This window comes from Thamnophis sirtalis, unplaced genomic scaffold (genome assembly GCF_051295495.1).
Source record: "Thamnophis sirtalis isolate CommonGarterSnake01/CBP01778 unplaced genomic scaffold, rThaSir2_p1.2 scaffold_4, whole genome shotgun sequence".
Taxonomy (NCBI): Eukaryota; Metazoa; Chordata; class Lepidosauria; order Squamata; family Natricidae; genus Thamnophis; species Thamnophis sirtalis.
Genome location: NW_028261384.1, coordinates 98,537,613 through 98,562,244, shown reverse-complemented (window position 1 = coordinate 98,562,244; position 24,632 = coordinate 98,537,613). Strand labels below are relative to the sequence as shown.

Below are 24,632 nucleotides of genomic sequence, written 5' to 3'. Positions count from 1 at the left end.
GCCTCAGTCTTCAGCATCAGCATTCCTAAACATAGTTTTTAGAAAGCTTAGGAGCAACAGCCAGAGTCCCTGCAGAAGCATACCAAACTATAATTTCTATTGTATGAAAAAGTCAAAGTGATGTGGTGCATAGAATACAATCCTATTTTCTTTTGTGAATTTTATGTAATATAATTTAAATGAAATACCATTTTTTGGAGTATAAGATGCTCTGAAATAGAAGAAGCACCTAGCTTTTGGGGAGGAAAACAAGGGGGGGGAAATCTGCCTCTGCCTTTGCCTCCCAGCAATTTGCCTCCTTGCAGCAAACAGCAAACAGCAAACAGCCCGTTGCAATTTCCATTTCAGCACAACCTGATTAACACAAGCAGCTGATTGTGGGTTGGATTGGCCTCCCAACAATCAGCTGTTTCAGGCTGCAGGGATTGCCATAGTCTATTACAGCCTCCATGTCCCCCATTTTAGCCACTGCATCCCATTTTCAGCCTCTGCAACCCCTGTTTTCTGCCTCCGTGCCATTTTCTGCCCATTCTGGGCATCGAGGGGCGGAATGGGTGGAAAATGGGGCCTGCAGAGGCAAATTGCTGGGAGGCAGAGGCCAAGGGTGGGTAGCGCTACATTCAGTGTATAAGATGCACCCAAATTTTCACCCTCTTTTAGGGGGAAAAAGTGTCACACTCTGAAAAATATGGTAATTTTAGTTTTTGTCTTAGATATATATATTTCTTTGTCTTGTTACCATCTCTTTTATTATTAACATGGTATTCAAAGAGAAAAAATGGCATTTACTATGAAAACTATCAAACCACGTTTGAAGGATTCCTTCCAAAATCTCAGAACTCTCTTCCTTTTATTGTGACCTGAGTATTTGTAACTCAATAGGCTTACAATTACCGATGGACATTCATGAGTCATATTATTAATTTATACATAGTAAATTCCTTCCATGTAAAAGCTGCTAAAGTGAAAAACAATAAAATTCAAAAACTAAGTATGCACACAACTCAGAAGATAAAATGAAACTTGAAATTATTAAAATGTTCCCTGTGTCATCAGAACAAAATTGAAAACATTTTGAGCATGTCAGGAAAGCCCTTGACATTAGTTCCTTGTTTCCTCATTTTTCATTCTAATTGGGTTAGCAGTCCATGTTGAAAGACTGACAAAAGTCACTACTAGGAAACAAAATAGATAAAAATCCCAGGCAGCTCTAACTGAAATGACACTTCATTCTTGTTCTGAATTCATAGATCTAACATATAGGACATATAGGACAAGGAACTATTTATTTCATATTTTTTTCTATTAGCAAGTAGTTAGTACCTCCCATCACAGCCATGGAAGTGGAAAAATTGAGTCCAAACAAGCACTGAGATATTATTCAAAAATTACTACATTTGATGAACATAGGTCACTACAATATATGCATTCTGAATAAGCTCCAATATTCTGCTGATGTAGATTTTTCATAAGTTTTTAAAATAAGAATTCATTTAATCTGTTAAGGACATCCTAAAGCTAAATGTCAGCTGGGCACAAGAGCATGAACAGAGAGAACACACAACCTCAGCAAAACAAGTTACACTAACATCTTACTGGCAATCTTTGTACAGCTCTGAGCACTGCCAACATCTATGTTTGAAGCACAGCAGTTCTCACACCTGCACACAACTTTGCATCTACATGCTTTTTTTTTACAGGCAAATATACTCACAGTATGCATATGTGCAAATACATGCAAATACACTTCCAACTTCCCCATAGCAATTAGGAAAAAAAACTCTCTTACTTTCCAGGCAAACAGGCAATAGCATGAAACAATTAGAGCAGTTTCTCTTCTATGGTCCACTGATCAGAGCATTCCAACTGTGCTGGATGTGGTGTCTATGATGTGCAGCCTCAGAGACAGCACATGCTTTCTGGCTTAGATGAATTAGTGAGTAAGACAAGGAACATCAACATTGGACAAGTGCAAAAACAAGAGTGGTAGTGGCTGAATTCTATTGCAACCTAGGTGGTTCATAAACTAACAGAATCTAGATGAGCCACCTGAGGTCTTCATCCAATAGGAGCATGATGTAGATGCTCCTAGAAGAACTGGTAGACATATATCTAAGCAAATCACATGAAGTCTCCTTCCCCTCCTATGCATCTCTCAGATGACATTGTTGTTCAAATAAGCCAACAACTGGCTATGACTTTAACCCTGGCTATGTGTGTTTGCCTGTGCTTCGGTGGTGGATGAAAAAGACCAGCTCTCAGAAATAAATCATGAAAGCAATGGGAATTTTATCTTAAGAAAGTCAAGTTGTTCCACCAAATCAACATTTAAGTATGAGTGATGGAGTGTCACCCTATTGCCTGCCTTGAAGAAAACTATAGACATCATGTAAATATTATTTTTGCCAGTGGTTTACATATCAACAACTGAAAGAACGATTTAAATCAGATAAAGAATTGTGGGTTTGATTTTGCTAAAAATGAATTGGAAATCTTACTGTGTGGTAGTGATGAGCAGATTTATTAAATGTTATTGAAATTGAATTTGGAAAGGGAACATGAAAAACATTGCATGATTCAGTGGGCAAGGAATTTTGGATATAATGTGATGCTTGAACAATGGGAAAATATGAGGATGAAAGGTTTAAAATGTACCCTAAACTATAATTAAAAAGAAAATTTTTATAAGATAATGTATTGCTGGTATTTAACACCAGATAAGTTATCCAGAACATACAAAAGGCATTTCAAATGAATGTTGGAAGTGTAAAAGTAAAGAAGGAACTTTTTACCATTTAAGGTGGACATGTGAAAAAGCAAAGAAATTTTGGAGTAAGTTTTATACAGAAAATTCTTAAACCAAAAATAAAAATGAAACCAGAAACCTTTCTTTTGGGTTTAATGGAAAAAGTCAAAGAAAAAATTTGGAACTTTGATCTTTGATATATGTTGACAGTAGCAAGACTATTATACGCACAAAAATGGAAGGACACTTCAATTCCCACTATGGACGAATGGTACAGAAGCTGATGGAGTTGGCAGAAATGGCTAAATTGACCATTGGGTTAAAAGAAAGAATATAAGTACCTTTGTTTCCACATGGAGACCGCTTCTGAACTTTGTGCTTGAAGTGGAAAAAAATGAAACTTTGATTTTGGATTTTACTGATTAGATTGATATGTTTTTTTATAGAAATGGCTAGTTTATATTATTATGGAAAAACAAAACGTTGTGGTTTGATGCTTCAATGAGTCAATATTTCTTCTTTTCTTTTTCCCATTTCTCCTCACTCTCCCCCTCCTACTGTGTCTTCCTATTTACTTTTGTATTTTATCTTATAAGCTAATAAAAATGTTAAACTGGAAAACTTTACATTTTGAATTATTAATTGGTAAACAATAGATGTACAATCTGATACATTCATGCCAAGTTTTCTAACTTTGGTATTGGTTACACAAAACAGAAATGGGTCCATCATCCTTGGTTCATTTAGGCGGGATATGTCAAGACTTATAATGCCAAGACTTAAGGATACACACACACACACACACACACACATGCACACACACACACATCTTGCTAAATCATCTGTGACCTCTTATTGCTCAAGCAGTTACATGACAGCTCATTGGATCAGAGGAAAAAGGTTTCAGGATAGATGGAATCCAATTTATCTGGTCTACTATCTCCCTTCACTTCCACTGAAAAGACTCAAGACTTTAGTCCTGAATTAACCATTTAGCAAAATAACCATATGCTTAGGACATCAAAGGAAGGGGACATCACATAGTTTTCCCTCCTGGCTACTATTTTATCTATAAGAGTGCTTTGTGACGCCTTTCATGCTGGTTAGTAAGACCTTGAGAATGAAACCTCCCAAACCAAGCTATTCCGATAAACAGGTGCTCTTTATAAGCAACATTGCAGAAGATGTTTAAAAAGTGTTAAGAATACACTGCACTCTGTTGTCTTGTTTCAAAAATAAGACATTCAAAGCAGTTGATTTAGACATCCCAATTAAAAATAATGACTGAGAATCCACATCAAAGCAGATCTGTTTAACTTTCTGTGCAATCAACCGAAAAAGTTACATTTAATTCTAAAGGGAACTGAAAAAGGAATTAAGATCCAGCTCCTGAATTTAAGCACTGTTGTCAACGAATCTGATTTTTTCTTAAGACTTGGAATATTAATACTAATATAAATGCATAAGATTCCTTAACAATGGCCTAACATGCCAATATTCCTCTATTATTCAAGGAACTCACAGGTAAATGGTCCAGAATGTTTAGAACATAGTTCCTTTTTTAAATTGAAGGAGCCATTTATAGAAAATGAAATATATTTGCCCATACCTTGCTAGAAAGAGATGGGCGAGTATCTGCTATAAAGAAATAAAAGACTAGAAAGAGGTTGATAATTACAAGTAACATTTTACTCTGAAAATCTAAACCTTCTAAGTATATCTAGCTGCTTCCTCTCTAGGATATTTGGTGGAGGCAATATATTTCTTACACAACGAGAGTATGTTATCTGTCTCTTCATTGTTCAGCTTGTATATATGTAAATAAAGTCAAACATTATAAAGTGTCTTAAGCCACCAGAGAACTCCCTTCTTACAAAATGAACTAAGGAAATGATAACCTGAAAGCATTCTGGAAAATTTAAATATTTCAAACTGCATATGTAATATTTTTCTCTCTTACACATTTTGTCCCTTCCATCTGTTTCTCTTACTTTCTCAGTCTTTTGTGATAAATATTTAAAAAGGAAAAAAAATGTAGCTGGCTATATGAGTTTGAAATAATATAATTGCAGGTTATTTTACGGGCTATTCATCAAGATCTGATTACTGGCCATCACTCATCTATGATGAGAAGGAAAACAAGGATGGGGAAAAAGGAAGGAAGGCATGAAAAACTTCAATAATACTAATAATACTAATACTAATACTAATACTAATACTAATACTACTACTACTACTACTACTACTAATAATAATAATAATAATAATAATAATAATAATAATATCTGGCTACTTTGTTTTTGTATAGCTACCAATCATCTCACATTACAGCAAGCATCTAAACATGCCACATTTATGAAAAGCAGAAGGAAACAGGATGTTGTTCTCCTACTTTTTCTACTGCCACTATAATACTTTGGGGGCCACTTTCTTTGTAAAAATTCTCTTCCAAAACTCTTCAGCCTGTGCACACATGTGCATATGCCCTCACTGTGGATGAGGATCAGGAGCAAAGGTTGGCCACCATTATCAGCTTAGTATAAGTAAATACAGATTTTCTCATGGCAGAGAAGGGAGTTACCCAGCTTGTAGCTGGAATAGATAGCCGGCCTGCACAGCTGCTTAGGCAGTTCTTCAACTAACTCTCCTCCCTCCCCAACATCCAACCACTTCCCTCAAATAGATCAAAGCCTTTTAATCTGCCCTGGTCTTAGATCAGGAGAGAGCAGCTGTCAAGGCCCTCTGAGTAGGAAATGAGAAAAGCAAAAATCTGGGTTGTTAGGTGCACAGGATGGTTTTCTAACAGCTATCAGAATCTATCCCATAACATCCAGATGTATCTGGCTGCACTTCAATTGCATTGCCAGACAGCATTTATCTGTATGCAGTTTAGGACAAGACCTCCGTTCTACAAAACAAGCTCCACTGAAAACAAGAAAGAAGAGCTGTAGAAAGGAAGCTGAAAATGTTGACTTTGCAATTTGCAGAAGACTCTGGAACAAATAGTGCTGAACTCATGCTATTTTATTTCATCTCAATGTAACATGGAATATATGGTATGGGGTACAACTATACCAAAATATCACTTATTCTTCTCTTTCAGCCTGCACACACATACAAACACAGACAACTGCAACTGAAATAGCGGGTGATTTAACTTAGGGGTGTTATGGGAGTTATAATATAGCATATCTGTAGGATGTGTGGCTTGAGAAGACTACACCAATCCATCACTTCTATACAACATGTGATCCTAGTTGGCTAGGAAAATCCATCTTGCTTTGGTGCCATGAAATGACTTTTCAGCACTGCCTTTTAAGGGGAACCCCTGTGAAGTTCCCTTTAATACTGACAAAGATTGTTTCCCTTCAAAATGAATTGCTTTACCTGTACAGGTTGCAGCTAAAAGGTGAGCTTTAGCAGAAGTTAAAGCACTTTTTTAAAGTGAGTCAAACTGCTATTAACCACACACAGGCCTTGTGGTTACCCTAATTTATATCTCCCAATTCATATCTATTTGGGGGATTGAGTTTCTGCTCAGAGATCGTATGGGAATGGCCCTACATTAAAAGCTGTTAAGCCTTTAAAGAGAATTGCTCTCCCCATCAAAATATCCTCTGTGTCAGATGATCTATAGTGCTAACATATAATAGAGACTGCAAGCTATACTCTCATGGGCATCAAAAACTGCAAGATGGCAAGGGCTATGTTGTGATCAAAGTCCTGCCCCTTTGTACATTCAGAGCATTCAGAAAAGTGGTGGGGTTTGGGTTGCAATGCCAAACATGCCTTATTGCAGATTTTTGATACTCACTGCTCCATAGACACTGCACTATCCTAGAATTTCCTAGTGTCATTGGGCACTAAACAGATGAACCACAAAGTCCACAAAAAGAGATGATTTTTGAATGTGCTAATGGAAAAACTATATGACTATCATCATGGTTAGTTGAAAAAGCTTGGACCAAGGAAACCTTAATTTGTCCCTTGCCCAAAAATGAGGGGTAAGAAAGTAGGTGATAACTTTACACTGTTTATCTTCATCTCTGTCCTTTCCTTCTTGTTGAACTGCCTGGTGAGATGGTTCAAAGCAGTTCGCCCTTGTTTCCTGGCCACCCACAAATGAGAGCTCCTTGTCTTCTTGCATTGAGGCTTTTCTGGAAAAAAAGAGAGTAAGACTAGAATCATGGTACCAATTATCAAACAGGAAGAGCATAACCATTCTAACTTGCTTCCTTTTTTCAATTAGAGGTACCATTGATCTTACTACCTCATTCTGAAATGCTGATTTCAGAACTTTATCTCTCTGTCTTGTATCTCCTGGCCAGCTCTTCCTATCACTGAGAATTTCCATCAATAAATTTGAGAAGGAACATTAATTTTATGTATTACATACATGTTACATATGAGCTAATTACTATGTTTTTCCTAGTGGAATTCTAAATGCAAAAATAAAATAAATGTGACAACTGTATGTATGTCTATTAAACACAATGTACTATTGAAAATAGGTATCTTCCTTGAAACTATTTTGGTTAATGCACTCTTGTTGTTAAGGACCTGTATGCTGATTACTGATGGCTTTACGTCTTCCTCTGATATAGGGACTTCTTTGATTTAATCTAATCAAACATTTCCTTGGCTGGCATATTCTAATGGAGTTTCAGTTTTAAAAAAACCAGTTAACCTAGCCTTCCAAATTGTTCTTCTGATTAGCCAATCAAAAATATAGTTTGAATCTAGAATTTTCACTATTGCTTTCACTGGTGAGATGCACATAGTTCAGAACACTTAAGAATTACAGTCTTTGAGAACATTTTTAGAAATGTGTATTTTAATGAAGCACTTGACAGCAGTTTCATGCCTTTTTCTTTAGCTGCAAAATAACAGGGAAATCAAATTAAAGGATTTACTAGCAAAGGTTTGCAAAGGTTACATGAACTGAAAACAGGCTGGTTATTTCATTGCATATTAATTCAGTCCCCTCTCCTTAAGATTGTTGTTTTGTCTCCAAACATCCTTACCTTCCTTTTTTTCATTGAGATGATTCTTCCCACGATTCTTGCTAATATCTTTGAAGGAGAAGAGGAAAAGGACCACTTCACTTTTCTCATTCTTGATAGGGACAATGTCCAGCAGGCACCAAAAGGCTATTCCTAAACCAAAGAGGGAAAGGAAAAAAAACTTATCTCACACAAGGTCTTTAAGGGTTTTGTACAGTCCACCAATTCTGACCGGGTGGGCTGCTCCACGTCTCCTCTGACCAATTGTATCATCTTGCAGGGTTGAGGAAGCACGCCTTCTCTGTTACGGTGCCTGCCCTATAGAACAGGAATTCTCCCTCAATTCAGAAACCTGAATCCTCTTTGACTTCCAGGAAGCAATTAAGATTTGACTGTTGCTTCAGGCAGTAAAGCCAGGAGGTTAAGGGAATCCAATACAAATTTGTTTGTGAAATTGCACTACAGTAATAGGACCTTAACTTTTCTTCCACATGTTGGGTTGTTTCTAATTTGTTTTTGTTTTGTGAACTTATATGATGATATGAATGCCCATCTTATATACTAAAGATTGCTTTGAATTGGGATCATTCAGAGCTATCTTTAATATATAAGATGGGCATCCGTATTCATATATTTTTCCTAAATTAAAAAAAATATTGTAGTTGCAACTTGATCTTATTTCAAACACTGGAAAGTTAATCCAATAGATAAACAGACATAACAACAACGATAATGATAAATCATTTTCATTTTATTCCTGTATTAGGACAATGGTCAGGTCTTTTTAAAACATCTATATGTATGTCATTTTTATTAATGATTTTTTAAAAGGAAGGTTAAAACATAGGTGCATGAGAAGAGCTGGTGGTAGAGGTATATAGAGGTATATGGCTCAGTTATTTACAATTATTAGAAAGAATTAAAGTAGATGAAAGAATTCATAGACTTGAACACTGTAAGACTGTTTGAAATAGAATAGTGTAAATATGATGAATATGTAATTGCTAAAATTTGAAACAGAAGAACAAGTGGAAGAATATATAATAAAATGGGCTACAATGTTTGGTTATAATATACAAATACACTGTATTATCTTAAAGAAAGCTTACATAAAATGATGTACCACTGGTCTATGTCACCAGTGAAATTGTCTAGAATGTATAAAAGCATTTCAAATTTATGTTGGAAATGTGTTGGAAAAGAAGAGACATTTTTTCATGTTTGATAGACAAAAAAAGCTAGAAAATTTTAGATTGAGAGGATTTTATACAATTGAAACCAGAGGTTTTCCTTTTGGGATTGATAGAAAAATTGTAAATTTTGGAAAAAAGTCAAGGAATTTTGCTGTTGTACATGATAACTGCAGCTTGATTATTTTATGCACAAAGATAGAAAGATTCAACTTTAAGCACAATGGAAGATTTGGTTGGTAAAGATGATGGAACTTGCTGGTTAAATTGACTTCTTTGAACAGAGAAAAGACAATACTATATCTATGTTTATTGCTAACTGGAAAAAGTTTAACCTATTGCATAAAATGTTATTGCTAACATTTTGGATAAAAATGAACTTATAATTTATGGCATTGATAATTAGTCAGAATGAATTATAGAAAAAGAGATATATGTTGTCGAAGAGAATAAATTTATAATTCTACTTACAACTGCTGAAAATTGGAAACTATTTCTCTGATTCTTTTTTCTTTCTTTTTTCTATTTTTCTTTTTTCCTTTGTTGGATTTTTAGCTTTATTTTTTCCTTTTCTTTACTTTGTATTAGTGTGTGTGTGAGGGGGGAAGTTTTAGGTGTCTGGAAACTTGTAGCTACTTAGAAATCTAGTGAGAATCAACCTTTCAGCTGTCTTTTTTATAGGCATTTGATGACCTCATAAAATATAGATTACAAAAGAATGGCTGCCAATAAAACTGAATCTCTGTCTGCCTTTCCAGATGTTTTTGGACTGTAATTCCTTTTAAACCCAGCCAACACTTTACTGACATGGATGGATTATGGAAGCTGTAGTTAAAACATCTGGAGGGGGGCATCCTGCTGATCTTGCATATATCCTTCAACTCCAAATATAGTACAGAGGTGAAATAATCATTGCTTTTGGCACCAGGATGGATTAAGAACAGCCACACGGAGAATTCATTTCAGAGGTTTGCAAAGCTCAAGCTGCTTAGTGGCTTTGTCATTTAAGAAGCCACAAAACCCATCATCTCAAATTGCCTCTAAAAAATATGGGCATCCTGAGTTTACATTGGAACACTGTTTTGGCATTCCACTGGTAATACTTTGCTTCCTACAGTTGTGGGGAAAACCAATTAATTGTGCATCCTGCATTGCCCTATTATACTCCAGGACACTGTGTATTCTTCAATTTAAATAATCCACTTATAGAGCATCTCTCCAATTCTGTCATCTAAAAGGATTTAGGTTCTACAGAAGCCTCCCAATACCAGTAGAGAGGAGCTTCATCACCAGGGATTTGTCTTCTGGCTTGCATTCCCAGACTCACACATGGAAGCTCCCATCAGCATTAGTCAGGGAGTTGCCCTTTAATGGGATTTTCCAGAAATGGTTATGGTTATGGAGCTCCTGAAGGCAAATCTACTTTAGGCTTATGATCTAATGCAGTTTTGGTGGGAAGGGGAGGGAATTAAATTCAGAAATCCACCCCTCCCAAAAAAAGGAAGACAAAAAAAAGATCTGGAAACCTCATCTCTACCTCAAATTTTGGCAGTCTATGTTCTGCTTTGGATGCACTGTAGTTTCCTTGACAAGCCATCTTTTATGGCAAGCCATCTTTAAATTGCTCTGCCCTTCAATGTTTACAAACCATTTCCCTATCCATCCTCCTTCCCATTCAATAGTTCTACAATTATATTGTTGTTGTTGTTCTTTGTACAGATGTTCAGACTGGATTTGTTGTTGTTCTTGTTGTTGTTCTTGTTGTTATATTAATATTTCTGGCAAGTTACCAGCAAAAACAGTATATGAACTGTAAGGCAGACTTACGGACTAAAAACTTTCCCTTTAAAATATGAAGGCTAATATTTTGAGGATCCTGACTTAGGTAACCACTAACTGTTTCTGCAGTTGCAAAATTTATACAGAACAATGTTCCGGGCTCTTATTTTACATATAGGACATAAGGAATTCTGCATCCTTGCAATTCATGGCAAATGTGTAGGATTTATCAGATAAAAAACTTTGACCTGATGTCCTCAAGTTCCATCCTGAAACCTACTGTTGTCATATCCTCTGGAGTCACATTGTGAAAGACAGGAGAGCTACCCGAAAGGGCTTTCCAAAACTCACCACTCTTCTTGTAGAAGCAGACTTCTGTCTGGTATTCCTGCTTTCCTTCCAACACTTTTTCAATGCGTTGCAGAACTGCTTCATTGGTCTCACTGCCACAGAGGAAGCGGCAGCTGCAGTTTTTCTGCATGACTTCTGTTCGGGCAAAACCAGTGAGGTCACAGAATCCATCGGAGCAATACACAATGGGGAAGCCACGGTGTACTTGCGCGTTGGCCAGAAGGAAGTTGCTATCTGTGGAAGATATAGAAGAAACAACTTGGCCCTAAATTAATACCGATAAGTCAACTTGCAAATAGTTGAAAGATCAAGTGTTAGTAGGGATTTCGATTCTAGATTGTTTCATGGAATGCTTTCTTCCAATGGGAAGAAACCTAAGGAACACCATTGCCCAACCCCACTGCCATCTGTTAGTTAGAAAAAGACTTCACATTTCATCATAAATATGTCATTTTTGATGCTATTATTTCAAAAGCTACAAAATTTGTGTGACGAGAGAAGATGAAAGACATATATGTGTGCCATGTTCACTGAACCAAATGACTTACGGTACTCCTTCCAGAGCTGGTGTTCTCCAGATACAGTCAACTTTCTTAATGCTTACCCTGGAGGTCACAATATTGGAAAAGGCTATCTTAAGAACTGCTTCCAACCAGATATTTCATTAAAGTATGTAAAGAAGAAAAATATCTCTGAGCGCAAATTAATGAACTTTGCCAAAGGTTTTCATGGGAAAGAGGCACAGAAATCAAGAGGGTGACCACTAAAGCTTTATCCCTTTTAAAAAAAATAAGCATCACATATATTAAAAAATGTGGGGGCAAGGCTTCAGTTGTGTTGGAGTAGGATTGTGACTTTTTGTCCTCCTGCAGATGACCTTGATATTTTTAATTGTGCCCTACCTTGACAAGCATATAATTAAAGAATCCTTTCCCCCCCAACACACAAGGTCAGGTTCTCATCCCACCTTCGTTCTTCTAAAAAGATGCAGAGCTCCTTTCCCCCTGGATAATACAATGAGAACACAGTCCAAATAATATTTGCCAAGTATTGAAACTCATTGCAATTCTATATCAGAAACCTACATGAATAATGTGGCAACATCTTCCCACATTTCATTAGAGAAACTTTTTCAACATTCTGCGTTCTGCATTTTTAAGGCCAGAATGAAGGATAAAGTCTCAGCTGCTATTTCTTTCTTTCTCACAGAATTAGAATTCAGGTTCCTGTTTTTGTGGTGTCACCTGCTTAGTGGCACTCCCAGCCTAGAGAATCTCCTCTGTGCTTGCTGGTCTCTAGAGAGCTTTTGAAAGCTGACTAAATCTCTTTTGTTTACATTGGACATTTTGTCTCTCTGCTACTTGATGATGTTAAGGCTCTGCACTAATACACAGAACATTGCCTATGTCAGGCATAGCTGTTGTATGAAAAATGGCACTATAATCAGTGATGGACAGATGATATTTCCTAAAAGTCACACTTTAACAAGACATTGTGGAAATTAACAAGGTTGCTAATCCAAGATGTTTAGAATGTAGGAGCCTGTAGGAGCCATAGTATAGAAATTAGCCCTGACAAAGTACTTCAGAATATATAAAGATTATACACTGTACGTCTTTACAGAAAAACCTCTCTTGGCATATAGAGATGCGGTCATGTCTAGCACATTTTGTTATTTTGCCTGTCAAACTAGAGTCCATCAGTTCAGGGCTTCTGATCTTGACACCTTCCTTAACAAAGAAAGGAACCACGGGGAAAGATTGTCGAGAGTTTGGGTGTGTGATGTCACCAGAACAGAGACAACACCCAGTGCAATTTCTCTCCAAGGGAAAGCTTTAACTTATTGCAAAGGCCACTGGCCTTGATAGAAACTGGTGTTATTACTCTTGTACATTTCAGCTTGCATGCTATAATATGCTTTGATAGTTTAGCAGACATGTTTCTCTACCAAAGTGAAACAGGGCAGCAGGCTTTTAATGATATTAATGGCAGCCCAGTGGCATGGAGATAGATAATCAAATATGGAATCTATCTATAACTATGGCAATTCTCTCCTTCTGGGGAAATAGCAATTTCAGAAGGGATCATCATTCTCTGGGATCCTCATAAAAGACTGTTTCTTATTTTCAGGGTGACTTCCTATCCACACCCAGGAAATGTGCTTACACACACACAAACACACACACACAGAGAGAGAGAGAGAGAGAGAGAGAGAGAGAGAGGGAGAGGGAGAGGGAGAGGGAGAGAGGGAGAGGGAGAGAGAGAGCTCAAAGGATACATCCTCCCAGGCCTGCCCTGATGTAAGTGTCTGAATGTCATGGCTAACTGTACAGTTTGCTTCTGAAAAATTTAGGGATTGCTAGGATCACATACTGGAACTTGTCCCTTCTGGCCATAAGAGGAGATGCACCTACACTTGATCCCTGTCAGGCACTTGAAGAAAAAATGGGATAATAAATGAATTGGTTTGCATGTGGATATATGCATCCAAAGTCAAGGGGAAGATTTGTGCATGAGGCTTTCCTGTCTTTTTTCTCTCTCCTATCCCTATCCCATCCTACTTTCAAACACAATGCTGAGATTCAGGTTGAATGTTCAAACATTCAAGCAAACCCTTGAAAGTCAGCACATATACTGTACTTATTTAGGGAAACGTGTGTGTCTCAGCAGATTTGTATTATTTTAAAAATGCTATGCAGTCACAGTAAGTTACAATACAAAGAAAGAGTCACATTCATGGAGGACTAAAGAAAAAAAAAGTCAGGGTGCATGTTGGCAACTGTTATCTAATTTTTTTATGCCCCTGGTAAGGGCATTGCAATCTTGTTGGAATTATGCTGTAGTAGTGTTAAATTGTGTTAGGTTCCGGAATTCATGGTGTTATGGGGAGAAGGGCCTTCCTAAGATGAAACTGGGTGTGGTTTTTTTATTTCAAAAATTAGTAAACCAGCCCACTACATTTATAACCCTACCTGCTCATTCTACTGATTAGGGCCCAAAGCCCTATCTTGATTATCAGTACATTGAAAGCTTCATTAATAAATTGTAGAAGTCAATGTGATTAACTCTCCCCTGGATTATGTGTAAAACTCTCTTGCACTATCGATAAAAATGCAATTGCTTCTAGGTTTGCCAAATTCAAAATATCAAGAAACCTCAGAAGTGGGAATGGAAAGCTGATGACTTTTGCAATATTTTCATCCAGCATGGCCTGCAGTATGGTTGGTGGAAATAAAGTTTTGAATACAGAAATCACTGCAAAAAAGTCTTTAAAATACTATTTTAGTATTTAGTATATAGTAATAAATTACAGCTACAAATTCAGAGGCACATTACATTACTAAAATCTTGTAGATTGACAAAGAGAATGTTTCAGAAGCCAAGAATAGACACATTTCGCTCTAATGGTTAGCAATGCTGATATAGAAAGATCTGTTCTACCACCATTATACTGGTCCTTCTTTAATTCTAAAGTAGGACCAGAATCCAGCCCTGTATTCTGTCTTCTATGCTACTATCATAATTGCGGGCAAAGAACACTCATAAGAAGGCCAGGGTGTATTCCACACACATTTTCAGCCTTTGCACACCCCCATCCCTCCATAATGGATTAGAGATCTATTTGAAATGATGGGCAGAACTGCCCAATTGAGCAGAACTCAGATGTGTGATTTTTTTCTTCTGCATTGGGCAAAAAGGTTTCCCTCCCCATTCTATGCTAACCCAGTTGGAGTTTTACTCGAGGTCACTTCAGGTCAGGGCTTGGATTAACTTGGGAGGGGCAAAGTGTATCTGTGTGTCTGTCAAAACATAGTTTGCATCTGTAGCTAAGTCTAGTATTTGGCTTCCATACTGCAGGATTAGGGGGATGCTTAAATGGTTGCGTATTAAAATATGCACTCTCCATGGTCCTGAACACTATGCTTCCATTCTCTCGCTCTTTCGCTCTCTCTCCACACTGAAAGACTGGCTTCCTGTGTAAGTACAAGAACTGCAGCCAATAAGCTCTGCATTCAAGAGAACCCTAATGAACTTTCAGGCTGAATAACTAACTACTGGAGTTCTCCCAGTGGTCTGGGAAATATTATTTGGGAACAATCAAAAATTATTTTACCATGACGAGTCTGTTCAAGTTCTAATTCTTTGTTCAGTTTGCATTTTCAGCTGTAATAATGAAGTAGGATAGCAAATAAGAAACTGTATTCAGCTTCCTCTCAGGGATGAGATATCACTGCCAGCCCTTAAAACAATAATTCCCACACACTAAAATACTGTTTTATGCTTCGGATTTGTAGAATTGGTAATAGACTTGTACATTGTTAAGGCGCAAGTTTTTCCCTTTATATTTGATAATCTTGTATCAAAGGAAAGCACAGAAAACTTCTTAGAGTTTATCTATTGGTGAATATTGAGTGGAAGAATGAGGATGAGAGATAGAATGGATGAATTTATAAGTGAAATATCTTCATTTTAGTTGGCCTTAGGTCTATGCCTCCCTGTTGAGATCCGGACCCTTACTACCCTCCCAGCCTTCCACAAAGCCACCAAGTCCTGGCTGTTCCAGCAGGCTGGGGGGGGGGAGGCTGAGAAGCATTTACCTCCACGGAAATTGTGAATGTTGGTTTTGTTTTTAATATGTTGTCTTTGTCTCGTTTTCCCCCTTTCCCTTGTCTTTTGTGAGCCGCCCGGAGTCCTCCGGCAGTGGGCGGCATACAAGACAAATAAATAAATAAATAAATAAATAAATAAATAAATAAATAAATAAATAAATAAATAAATAAATAAATAAAATTTCTATATAGAACACAGAGACCAATAATGTTTGGCATACAGGGTGTAATGTTTGAGAAAATGAAAAAAAACCCAGATCAACTAACTTGATTAGAGGAAACTTTCTATATGTGTCAAACTTGATTTTGTTGAGGGCCGCATCAGGGTTGTGTTTGACCTTGGGGGGCTAGGGGGCAGAGGTCCAAAGGCCAGTTTGACAGTCAGAGGCACGAGAGCTCTGCCAGCGAAACCAGGCTCCTGAGCTCCATTTTTGGCTGTGATGGCTTCCTGTGACCCTCTGTCAGTAAAATGAAGCTTGGGAGGGCCAATCATGGCTCTCATGAGCTCCATTTTTGGCTGCAACAGCATCCTGCAACCCTCTGCAAGTGAAAATGGATCGCAGGAGCTCCGTTTTTGCTGGCAGAGGCACCACAGGCTGCTGTTTCCAGGGTGGCCCTGCAGGCCAGATCTAAACACTCCGTGAGTGTGACACCCCTGGTCTATATCATACTGATATTCTTTATTTCATGAAAAGATAGAACTTTAGATATCTGATTTAGCAATAATACATGTGAAAACGGTGACCTCAGCAGGGTAAAAGAAGACAGAATGTCAAAAGCAGCCCTGCAACAGAAACTCTGTCATTGTGTACATGCAGTGTGACATAATATACATGTATAAAAGGAGTAGAGCATGATGAGAGTAGGAAACCTCTGCAGAAGGTTTCTCGATGATCACAAATTCAACATCAGTGTTTCTCAACCTCATTAAGATGTGTGAGCTTCAACCACCAAAATTCCTCAGCCAGGAAAGAATAGTTGGTGAATTCTGGGAATTGAGGTCTGCACTTCTCAAAGTTGCTGAGATTGAGAAATATTATGCAGAACCTAGCCAAGTAATAATTATGCACACGTGAGATAATCATGTTTGCACACATTTATAGCAATTTCAGTGTTTTAGAACACAATCTTTTCCAGATATATCTGGAAAGACCATGGTTTGAACCAGGAACATTTTGCATGGAAGTAAATACCCTAATGCTGAGTTATTACCCTTTTCAGATAATCTCCCCACTAGAAGACTTGATCTGCTAAGCTTCAGCAATGGCATCAGAGGGCAGAATGGATGATGTTTTTTCGCGAAATGCAAAATCTTTGGTCAAATGTGTGAGCAATAGCTCCCTTCTCCATGCTTATACTTCTATGGTTCTGAAATCTTTCCATTCTGTGTGATGAAGAGCTTTGTGGAATCTGGATGTTTTTGTTTTTTTATTTGTTTTTCCAACTTTGATAACTCAGATCCAGTATTGTATTTATTTACTTTGCATCTCTTTTTAAGATCCCTGTGGTTCTAATGGACAAACTGAGACAGAGGGAGCTTGCCAAAAACAGGAGTCATATGTATTTAGATACCAGCATAACACTTGTTAGGTCATTAGGACACGGCATTTCTGTGATGGGAGATAATCCAACAACAGCCATTCACGTCGGAGGGAATGAAATTTGTGAATTGAAAATCCTAAGCAATTGAGCCTCAGGATGAATGAATTTCACAGACTCTGTGAAACGAATATTAATCTCTCAATATGCAGCAGCCATGCCTGATCCTTGAAAAAGCTTCCCAATTACAGTGCATGTGAAGAGTCGGTTTAAACAATTTAACCATCCCATCATGTTTTGCTTTAACCAAAATGAATAAGTTGGATATAGGAATGAAGAGTCTTATTCTACCTTTACTCTAATTCATTAAACATTAACCTTTTCATAATCTAAACAGAAATACAGGATTCCTGGCTTAGTTCCAAAGTTTAGGACTAACCTTATATAACCAAGAAGCTCTCACTGTAGAAGTATGATGGCAAATATTTTATACTTACCAGCATTACTCTTCATTATTGATTTCTGTGTTCCTAACCATGAAAAGATATTTGCTTAGATCGCCGTCTGAGCTTTTAGTCCCATACTTGTCTGACCCCATTTTCAAATGCAAGAGTCATATGAAAATATATAAAGTGAGTATATTTGAGTACATACGCAACTTTTCTTGCACCATAAGGCAAGAAGGCACACAATAACCTTTCAAAGTGCATTTAGGAACTGACCAAGCTATGAGACTCTGTTTGCATTTAAAAAAAAATAATATTCTGGCTTTTGTTTGGCAACTCAAGACCCCCTCCCCTACCTTTCCATAATAACCAAGTTGAACTGAGACAGAGTCACTGACAATGTCAGCTTACATATTTGCTCTCATTTTCTTATTTGATAGGAATCTGGGTTCCTCTGAATTTCCCTAATTGTGCAGTGCATTTTTGACCAAACATCTGTGACCAGTTCTAGGTATGTTACCATGACGTGCATGCTTTTCTACAAAATTTAATTATAATACCTCTTTTTCACCTATTTGCACCAGATTATTGGGGTTTAGTGAAGAACAAAGAGATGGATTATGATAAAATGCAGGATTTGGTGATAGGAGTGAGGATATCCAGATACCTTTGCTGAGAGAAGCATTTCCAAGTTAGTCTCCATAATAAAATGCTGAATTAGTTTTCATTGATCTTTTTGAAAGCATTTAAATCCTCCCCTCACACCGCAGCCCAATCCACACCATCAGAATCCTCTTAAGTGAAAATCCTCTAACCACAATATGGCATTTTAGTTGTTTCTTTTAAACCATGCATGATTACTACACCTTTCTTTTCTATTCCCATCTTTCCACCTAGGCAAAGCAGGTTGAAAGGATGGGAGAGAAAAGACACTAAACTACACTTAATTTAAACCAATGTCCAAAACTAGGAATGTATGGGTATAAAATAAGAAAAGAAGACCATTTATAGAGCATGTAAAATTAAGTTTATTTATTACACCCCACACAAATCTATCTAGAATAATGAGGCAGAACTTTCATATGACGTAATTTCAATCCTTACATTTTTATACCTAAGGTTTATTTTTTTTAAATTTAGCTTAATTTTAGTGTAAAACCAGTCTTTGATGTCAGGGATTGCCTAATAATTCCTCATGTTGCATGAAATACAGAGAAATACAGATTGTGTTACTGCTAATGAATGTGAATAAAAATTAGCTTTGCATATAGGCAAGGTGCTATTGATTTATACTTCACTTTTCCCCCCTCTGAGCAAAGATTCTGTATGTCCTGGATATGTTACTTCTTATACCACTTATGGAATAAGAAGTTTACTTATTTAGTGGAGGTATAATTCTCCGGATCATTTTTAAGGATGGAGTCTTGGTAAATTGTTTCAGTTAATGAAACTTGATATACATTGATCTAACCAAGCCTTTCCATATAAGCATTTTCTTGGGGTTGTGTTCAAGTACAATAAACTAATTGATGTCAATAATTTATCAGTTTGGATATATATTTTCAGGAGAAAAGGGGGAAATACAATTGCTGGACTGCCTGGAAAATAAAATCTAGAAAACATAATGTGAGAAAAAGAAAAACTGGAAACAATTCAACCAGAGCATGCTGATTCCAGAAGTGCTGTTATGATAAAGGGTTTGTACTCTAGTTACTAAAGACATCTTAAAGTATTATATCTGGACTACAGAAATCTGGATCACCACTAGATGGTATGCAAGGAATATGATCCAGATTTGTAACCCAAATATGTTGGCCTAAAATAAGGACCAACATATTATTAAGAGATTGAAGGTCTAAATTCTAATGACACAGTTCTAATGAACCATTCTAATAATTGTAGTGTAAACTGTAATCTTCATACTGTGGACAGTAATTTAAAAGTTTAGTTTTCATTTTCAGAAAGATAATCCCTAAACATGAAGATAGAAAATATGGGTAGCCCAAATAATTCACTGGTATTTAAACATGGATCATCAAAATTATAAAAGAACTTGCCAGCATTATATAATCTAATCAAGCAAGCATAAATACATTTAAGAGTTCCATTGAGTTTTATAATTCTTATTTTCATTTAGACTAAAAGGAAAAAGAAGTTTAGTGCACTTATCATCATTAAAAATATTTTTCTAAGAAATAATAATGTACTGAATCATGGATTGAAAGACTGAGGCTGACACAGGAAACAGTGTCCGATAGGAATTGCTTGGATGTAATTATGTATAAATAAATACACTGGGGTTTATTGATACTGTAGTGGAAGAGAAAGCAGCTTCATGCCAAGGATCCTATATAAAATGTATCATGTACCATTTCCTACCTTTAATTCACGTACCAAGTATTTGTTAGTGAGGTCCGAGGTTTTGGAATGCATAATCAGCCTTTTAACTACACACAACATTTCTGGGAAGTTCCATTAGTTAATTTTTTCCTGAAAGCTAGAATCATGCAATGGTTAGACAATCTGGAATCAGAAAAAAAGGGTTCAGATTTTCATGGACTGATGTTCTATATGGATGGCAATTCCTGATCAGTAGATTATATGCATCGTTACTTGTCCCACCAAGGACAGGAAAACAGGTGCAAATCATTTTTCTTGAGGGATGGAAGGATTTCATGAACATGTGGTTTCCATTGATAGACCTTGTTTCCCAGTGGTGGGATTCAAATGATTTAACAACCTGTTCTCTACCCTATAATTTCTTCTAACAACCAGTTCATCAAACTGCTCAGAAAGTTAACAACTGGTTCTCCCGAAGTGATGCAAACTGGCTGAATCCTTGCTTGTTTCTCCACTTATCCATTCCTGCCAATATTTGATACTAATATCAAGATGGAAGTACTTGATAGAATGCCAGTATGGCCCGGTGTTTAAGGCATCAGGCTAGAAAGTAGGAGATCATGAGTTCAAGTCCTGCATTAGCATGAAAGCCAGGAGGGTGATTTTGGACTGGTTACTCTCTCTCTCTTATGCCAGTCTGCCTTACTTATAGAGTTGTTAATATGGGGAAACTAGGAGGAGGGAGATGTTTTGGATATGTTTGCCATCTTGAGTTATTTGTAAAAATAATAAACACAGGGTATAAATAAATAAAAAATAAAAATGAAAGTGAGAAGAAGGGAGGATCTTTCTATCAATCAACTTTTTTTTAACAAAAAAGCAGAACCCAATCTTTCAATGCTCCATCCATAAACTAGTAAGTCCAGCCCAACTACTTCCTTGTAAATTAAATCTATTGCCCCTTCTGAAATTATATTGTTTGGGGCAGTGTTGGGATTCAGCCTGTTTGCACCACTTCAGGAGAACCAGTTAACTTTCTGAGCACTTTGGTGAATTGGTTATTGGAAGAAATCATTAGGGCAGAGAACCGATTGCTACATTATTTGAATCCCACCACTGGTTTGGGAGTGGGGAATCTCCTGATGCTTCCACTGAATGGGATCTGCCACATTCTGTTTTGATGGCATTACAGTATTGCAGCCAAGATATCTGGTGGCTTATTGTGGGCTTGGCACTGTCCTTCAAAGAAATCTATGTCTCAAGGCAAAGGCTGATAAGGGCCAGCCTCGTTTGCTCCCACTCAGCAAAAGAAGCAACCGACTTTCCTCTGTGTAGCCTTACCCCAGTAATGTAAATAAGTGAATAAAATGTCCGTCACCATCTGACACATGACATCCCATATCACTATTAAACCAAAATCTAATAATATCTTACTGCATCCTCATTATGCCACTTTCTTTTAGCAGGAATTGTGCAGCAATACTATAGTGTGAAATGTGACAGAGTTTAGATACAGATTTTGATATGCTTAACAACAACTAGAAACTCCAAATCAGAGTCTCTTGAAATTCAAAGAACAAAAAGTTCTTTAGAGTCAAAAATTACAGAATAATAAGTTGAAAAGTTTTTAAAACAAAAGATGTGTGCAAGTTGTGCGCCCTCATTGACAGATTGCCCTCTTCCCTCTGCAGCTTTGGACTGTGGTTTCACAATCTATGTGCCAGGTGCTTTATCAAAAAGAGGTGAACGGTCCGTCTGTCCGTGCCTCCAACCCGTTATCTCCCCCCCCCCCCGCATCCCAAAGAGAAATTACTATCTAACATATTGCAATGACAGAGAAGGAGGGGGAAAGTATTTTTAATTCCATCATTAGTTGATAGATTGATTGCATCATCTACCAGGAAAGAAAAGCTACTTTGCACATACTCAGAGGCACTCTCCTGCACAGAACCACATTTCCTGGGTTTGAAAAGAGTAGGAGTGACCTCAGAGCAATATTTTGGGGCAGAATCCCTCACTCCATCCCAAACTCAATAAGATGACTTATCCCACTTTGGACTGAATATACCAGCTCCCTTTTTACACCGAATTTTGGAAGTTAGCCAGTGGCTCAACTGCTTTACTGAAAGACAGATTTGGAGTGATTCCTCATGGGGTGGGGAAAAAAGATTAAAATGTTCCCTCTCCCCTCCCCAAACTAGGGTTGTCTAAAAAAGACTTTTTTTACCATTATTTCGGTCTCCTTTCACATATCTAAACAAGCATAGTTTAAAGAAGAGCGCAGGTAAATAACTCCCAGTGTTCAATGCTTGACTCCTAAAAATGTCAGTCTGAAAAGCCGAAGGAAGGAGTTCATCAGTTCATCTGAACAGCCAAAATTGGGGGCCAGGGAGGAATTGTTCCTACAGCTGCTGAGACATACCCGCCCCCGAAAATATCGACCTTTTCCCGGGATGGGGGAGGGACGGGAGAGAGTGTCTCAGGTTGCCGCTCGGATAAAGACAAAGAGGGTTTATCGGTTCTTTGTTAACTCGGGAGCGGGGAATCGGGCGGGGGGGAAACGGGCGCAGAAAGAGACGGCGCACAAAGCGGGACGGGAGGGCGCGGGAAGAAACGGCACGGGGAGCCGGTCATTGTTCCTGGGGTTGGGCACATACATCGTACATCCCCCCCATGATCCTAAAAATCTCTTTCCTCTCCGCGCTCAAAGAGACGGGGAGGGGGAACGTTCAGGTGAGGCGGTCTCGCATCCCCACCTGCCTGCCTCCTTCCTTCTCAAGTGGAGTTTTAACTTTCCAACCAAGTGTAAGGATGGCGTGCGAGAGAAGGGAGAGGAAGCTATCTGGGTGCGGAGGAAAGGACGGGGACGAGAAATCCAAGAGTTTGCCCCGATACCTCCAGTGAACTCCGTGAGGGACCAGGGCGGTGCCGCAGAGCTCTTCCGCCAACCCTCCAAAATACAACCCTGGCCGACGGGCTCTCTTCCCACTGAAGGGGAGATCCAGAGGTCACTTACGTGTCCCGTCGAACCTGTTGGCGATGTTGTCCAAGAAGGTATTCTGTGGGGCTAGCAAGCCTTTCATCACCGGCATCGCGGCGGGGGCACCACCATCGGCGCCCCGCTACCCCCGCGGGGTCCGCTGGCCAGCGGCGAGAGTCCAAATGCAGCCGCGGAGAAGGAGCGCAAGATGGGGCGGGGAGGACGCGCAATGTCCCGACTGAGCTGGCGCGAAGGGAACGGCGAGGCGAAACAGCTGCCTGGGAGCTCACCGCCTCTCTCACTCCCTCCCGGCTGTCATTTCCCTCCCTTCTAATCCCAGCCGTGCAATTAGCGGGCTGGCGCGGACGACAGGGCTGGGGAGGGATCCAGAGGGATCCCGCCCAGATTTCAGCGCCTACTCTACCTCGCGCGGGTTCTTACGAGCGACATCTCAAGCGCTTAGTTCAGTGCACAGCGTGCAAACAACGTGGAAACACCTTGGGCGGAATGGCCTTGACTCGCAATTATAAAGAGCGGGTATCATTAATCCAGAGGATTTCTTCTTTCTTGAAAAAAAACAGAGAAAGTGTTACGGTAAAATAGAAACAAGAGACACATGTATAACAATGGAACCACCGACTATAGTAGACTTAACCTGGCTACTGAATTAATCCTTTTTCTGAGATTTCAAGATAAACTAAAACAAGGGGCTGAATTCACACACTACCAAAAAAAGAAGTTAAACTTCATGTTGTGACAATATACTTTTTAGGTTTATATGTGACCTATTTGGTCTGTGATCACAACCACATACTCACCCATCACCTATCAAAGAATGTAAGTTAAGTCCCATTCTTACTTGTAATTTCAGGAAACAGAAGGATAATAAGTTCTGGTGCTGAATTTTCACAACCAAAATTGTGCCACAACTAAGAAATGTTTCTCTTTTCTTTTTTCTAAAATTGGAGTCTGGAACTCAGTATGTTACACATGTTACACAGGCGTGTTATATTTACATACACATTCCATAATATTTTGGTTTTATTTGTTGTGTGAAAATTCAGACTTTGTCATTGGTTTATGCTATAGAAGGAGGGCCTCACTGAATGCTGAAGCCTAAACCCAGTTTAAACACAATCACTGCATCACTTTTTAACCCAAATCTAATTCTCCTTTAGGAAAACTCAAAACTGACCATTTAGAGGATTTCCTATTTCAAATGTGTCTTTTTCAAGTATTTGCATTCCTCTCTATCCCTCTGGGTTTGGGTTTCCCATCTTCCCTTCATTAAATTAGTCCAAAGACTCTTATCAAATTGGTTGAGAACCCCATGCAAATACAGTATCAAACTGCCAATAGTTCAATTCAACAACAATATAATTGACTGCTTGCCCTAATGAATCTAGGGATTGTGGTGGCTGCTGTCGGCATAGAGGATGTTATTGGGCTGAACTGTATTTAATGCTGGCTAGAAACCAACTATTGCTCAATTTGTAAAAAGTGAAAAAGAAAAGAACCTTCTATTATGCTATTCTATCATTCAAAGCAGAACTATTTAGATTACATCAAAGTTAGCTTCATTTGGGCTAGGATTCTGCACAACAAAAAAGCCCCAAATAAGAAAAGTGTTCTTGAACCAACTTTGTAT

General features: G+C 38.1%; 1 protein-coding gene across 1 annotated transcript in view; it reads right to left on the bottom strand.

The window, feature by feature from the left end:
* KCNH4 (potassium voltage-gated channel subfamily H member 4) overlaps window positions 1–23,096 on the bottom strand; it is a 61,007-nt gene extending 37,911 nt beyond the window's left edge. The window contains exons 1-4 of the mRNA XM_087713532.1: window positions 23,021–23,096; window positions 11,070–11,303; window positions 7,771–7,902; window positions 6,776–6,903 (exon numbers count right to left, since the gene is read on the bottom strand). Of these exons, the coding sequence (XP_087569658.1) occupies window positions 6,776–6,903; window positions 7,771–7,902; window positions 11,070–11,303; window positions 23,021–23,096 (570 nt within the window). The remainder of the gene's footprint in view (window positions 1–6,775; window positions 6,904–7,770; window positions 7,903–11,069; window positions 11,304–23,020) is intronic.
* Between the last annotated feature and the right edge of the window lie 1,536 nt (window positions 23,097–24,632).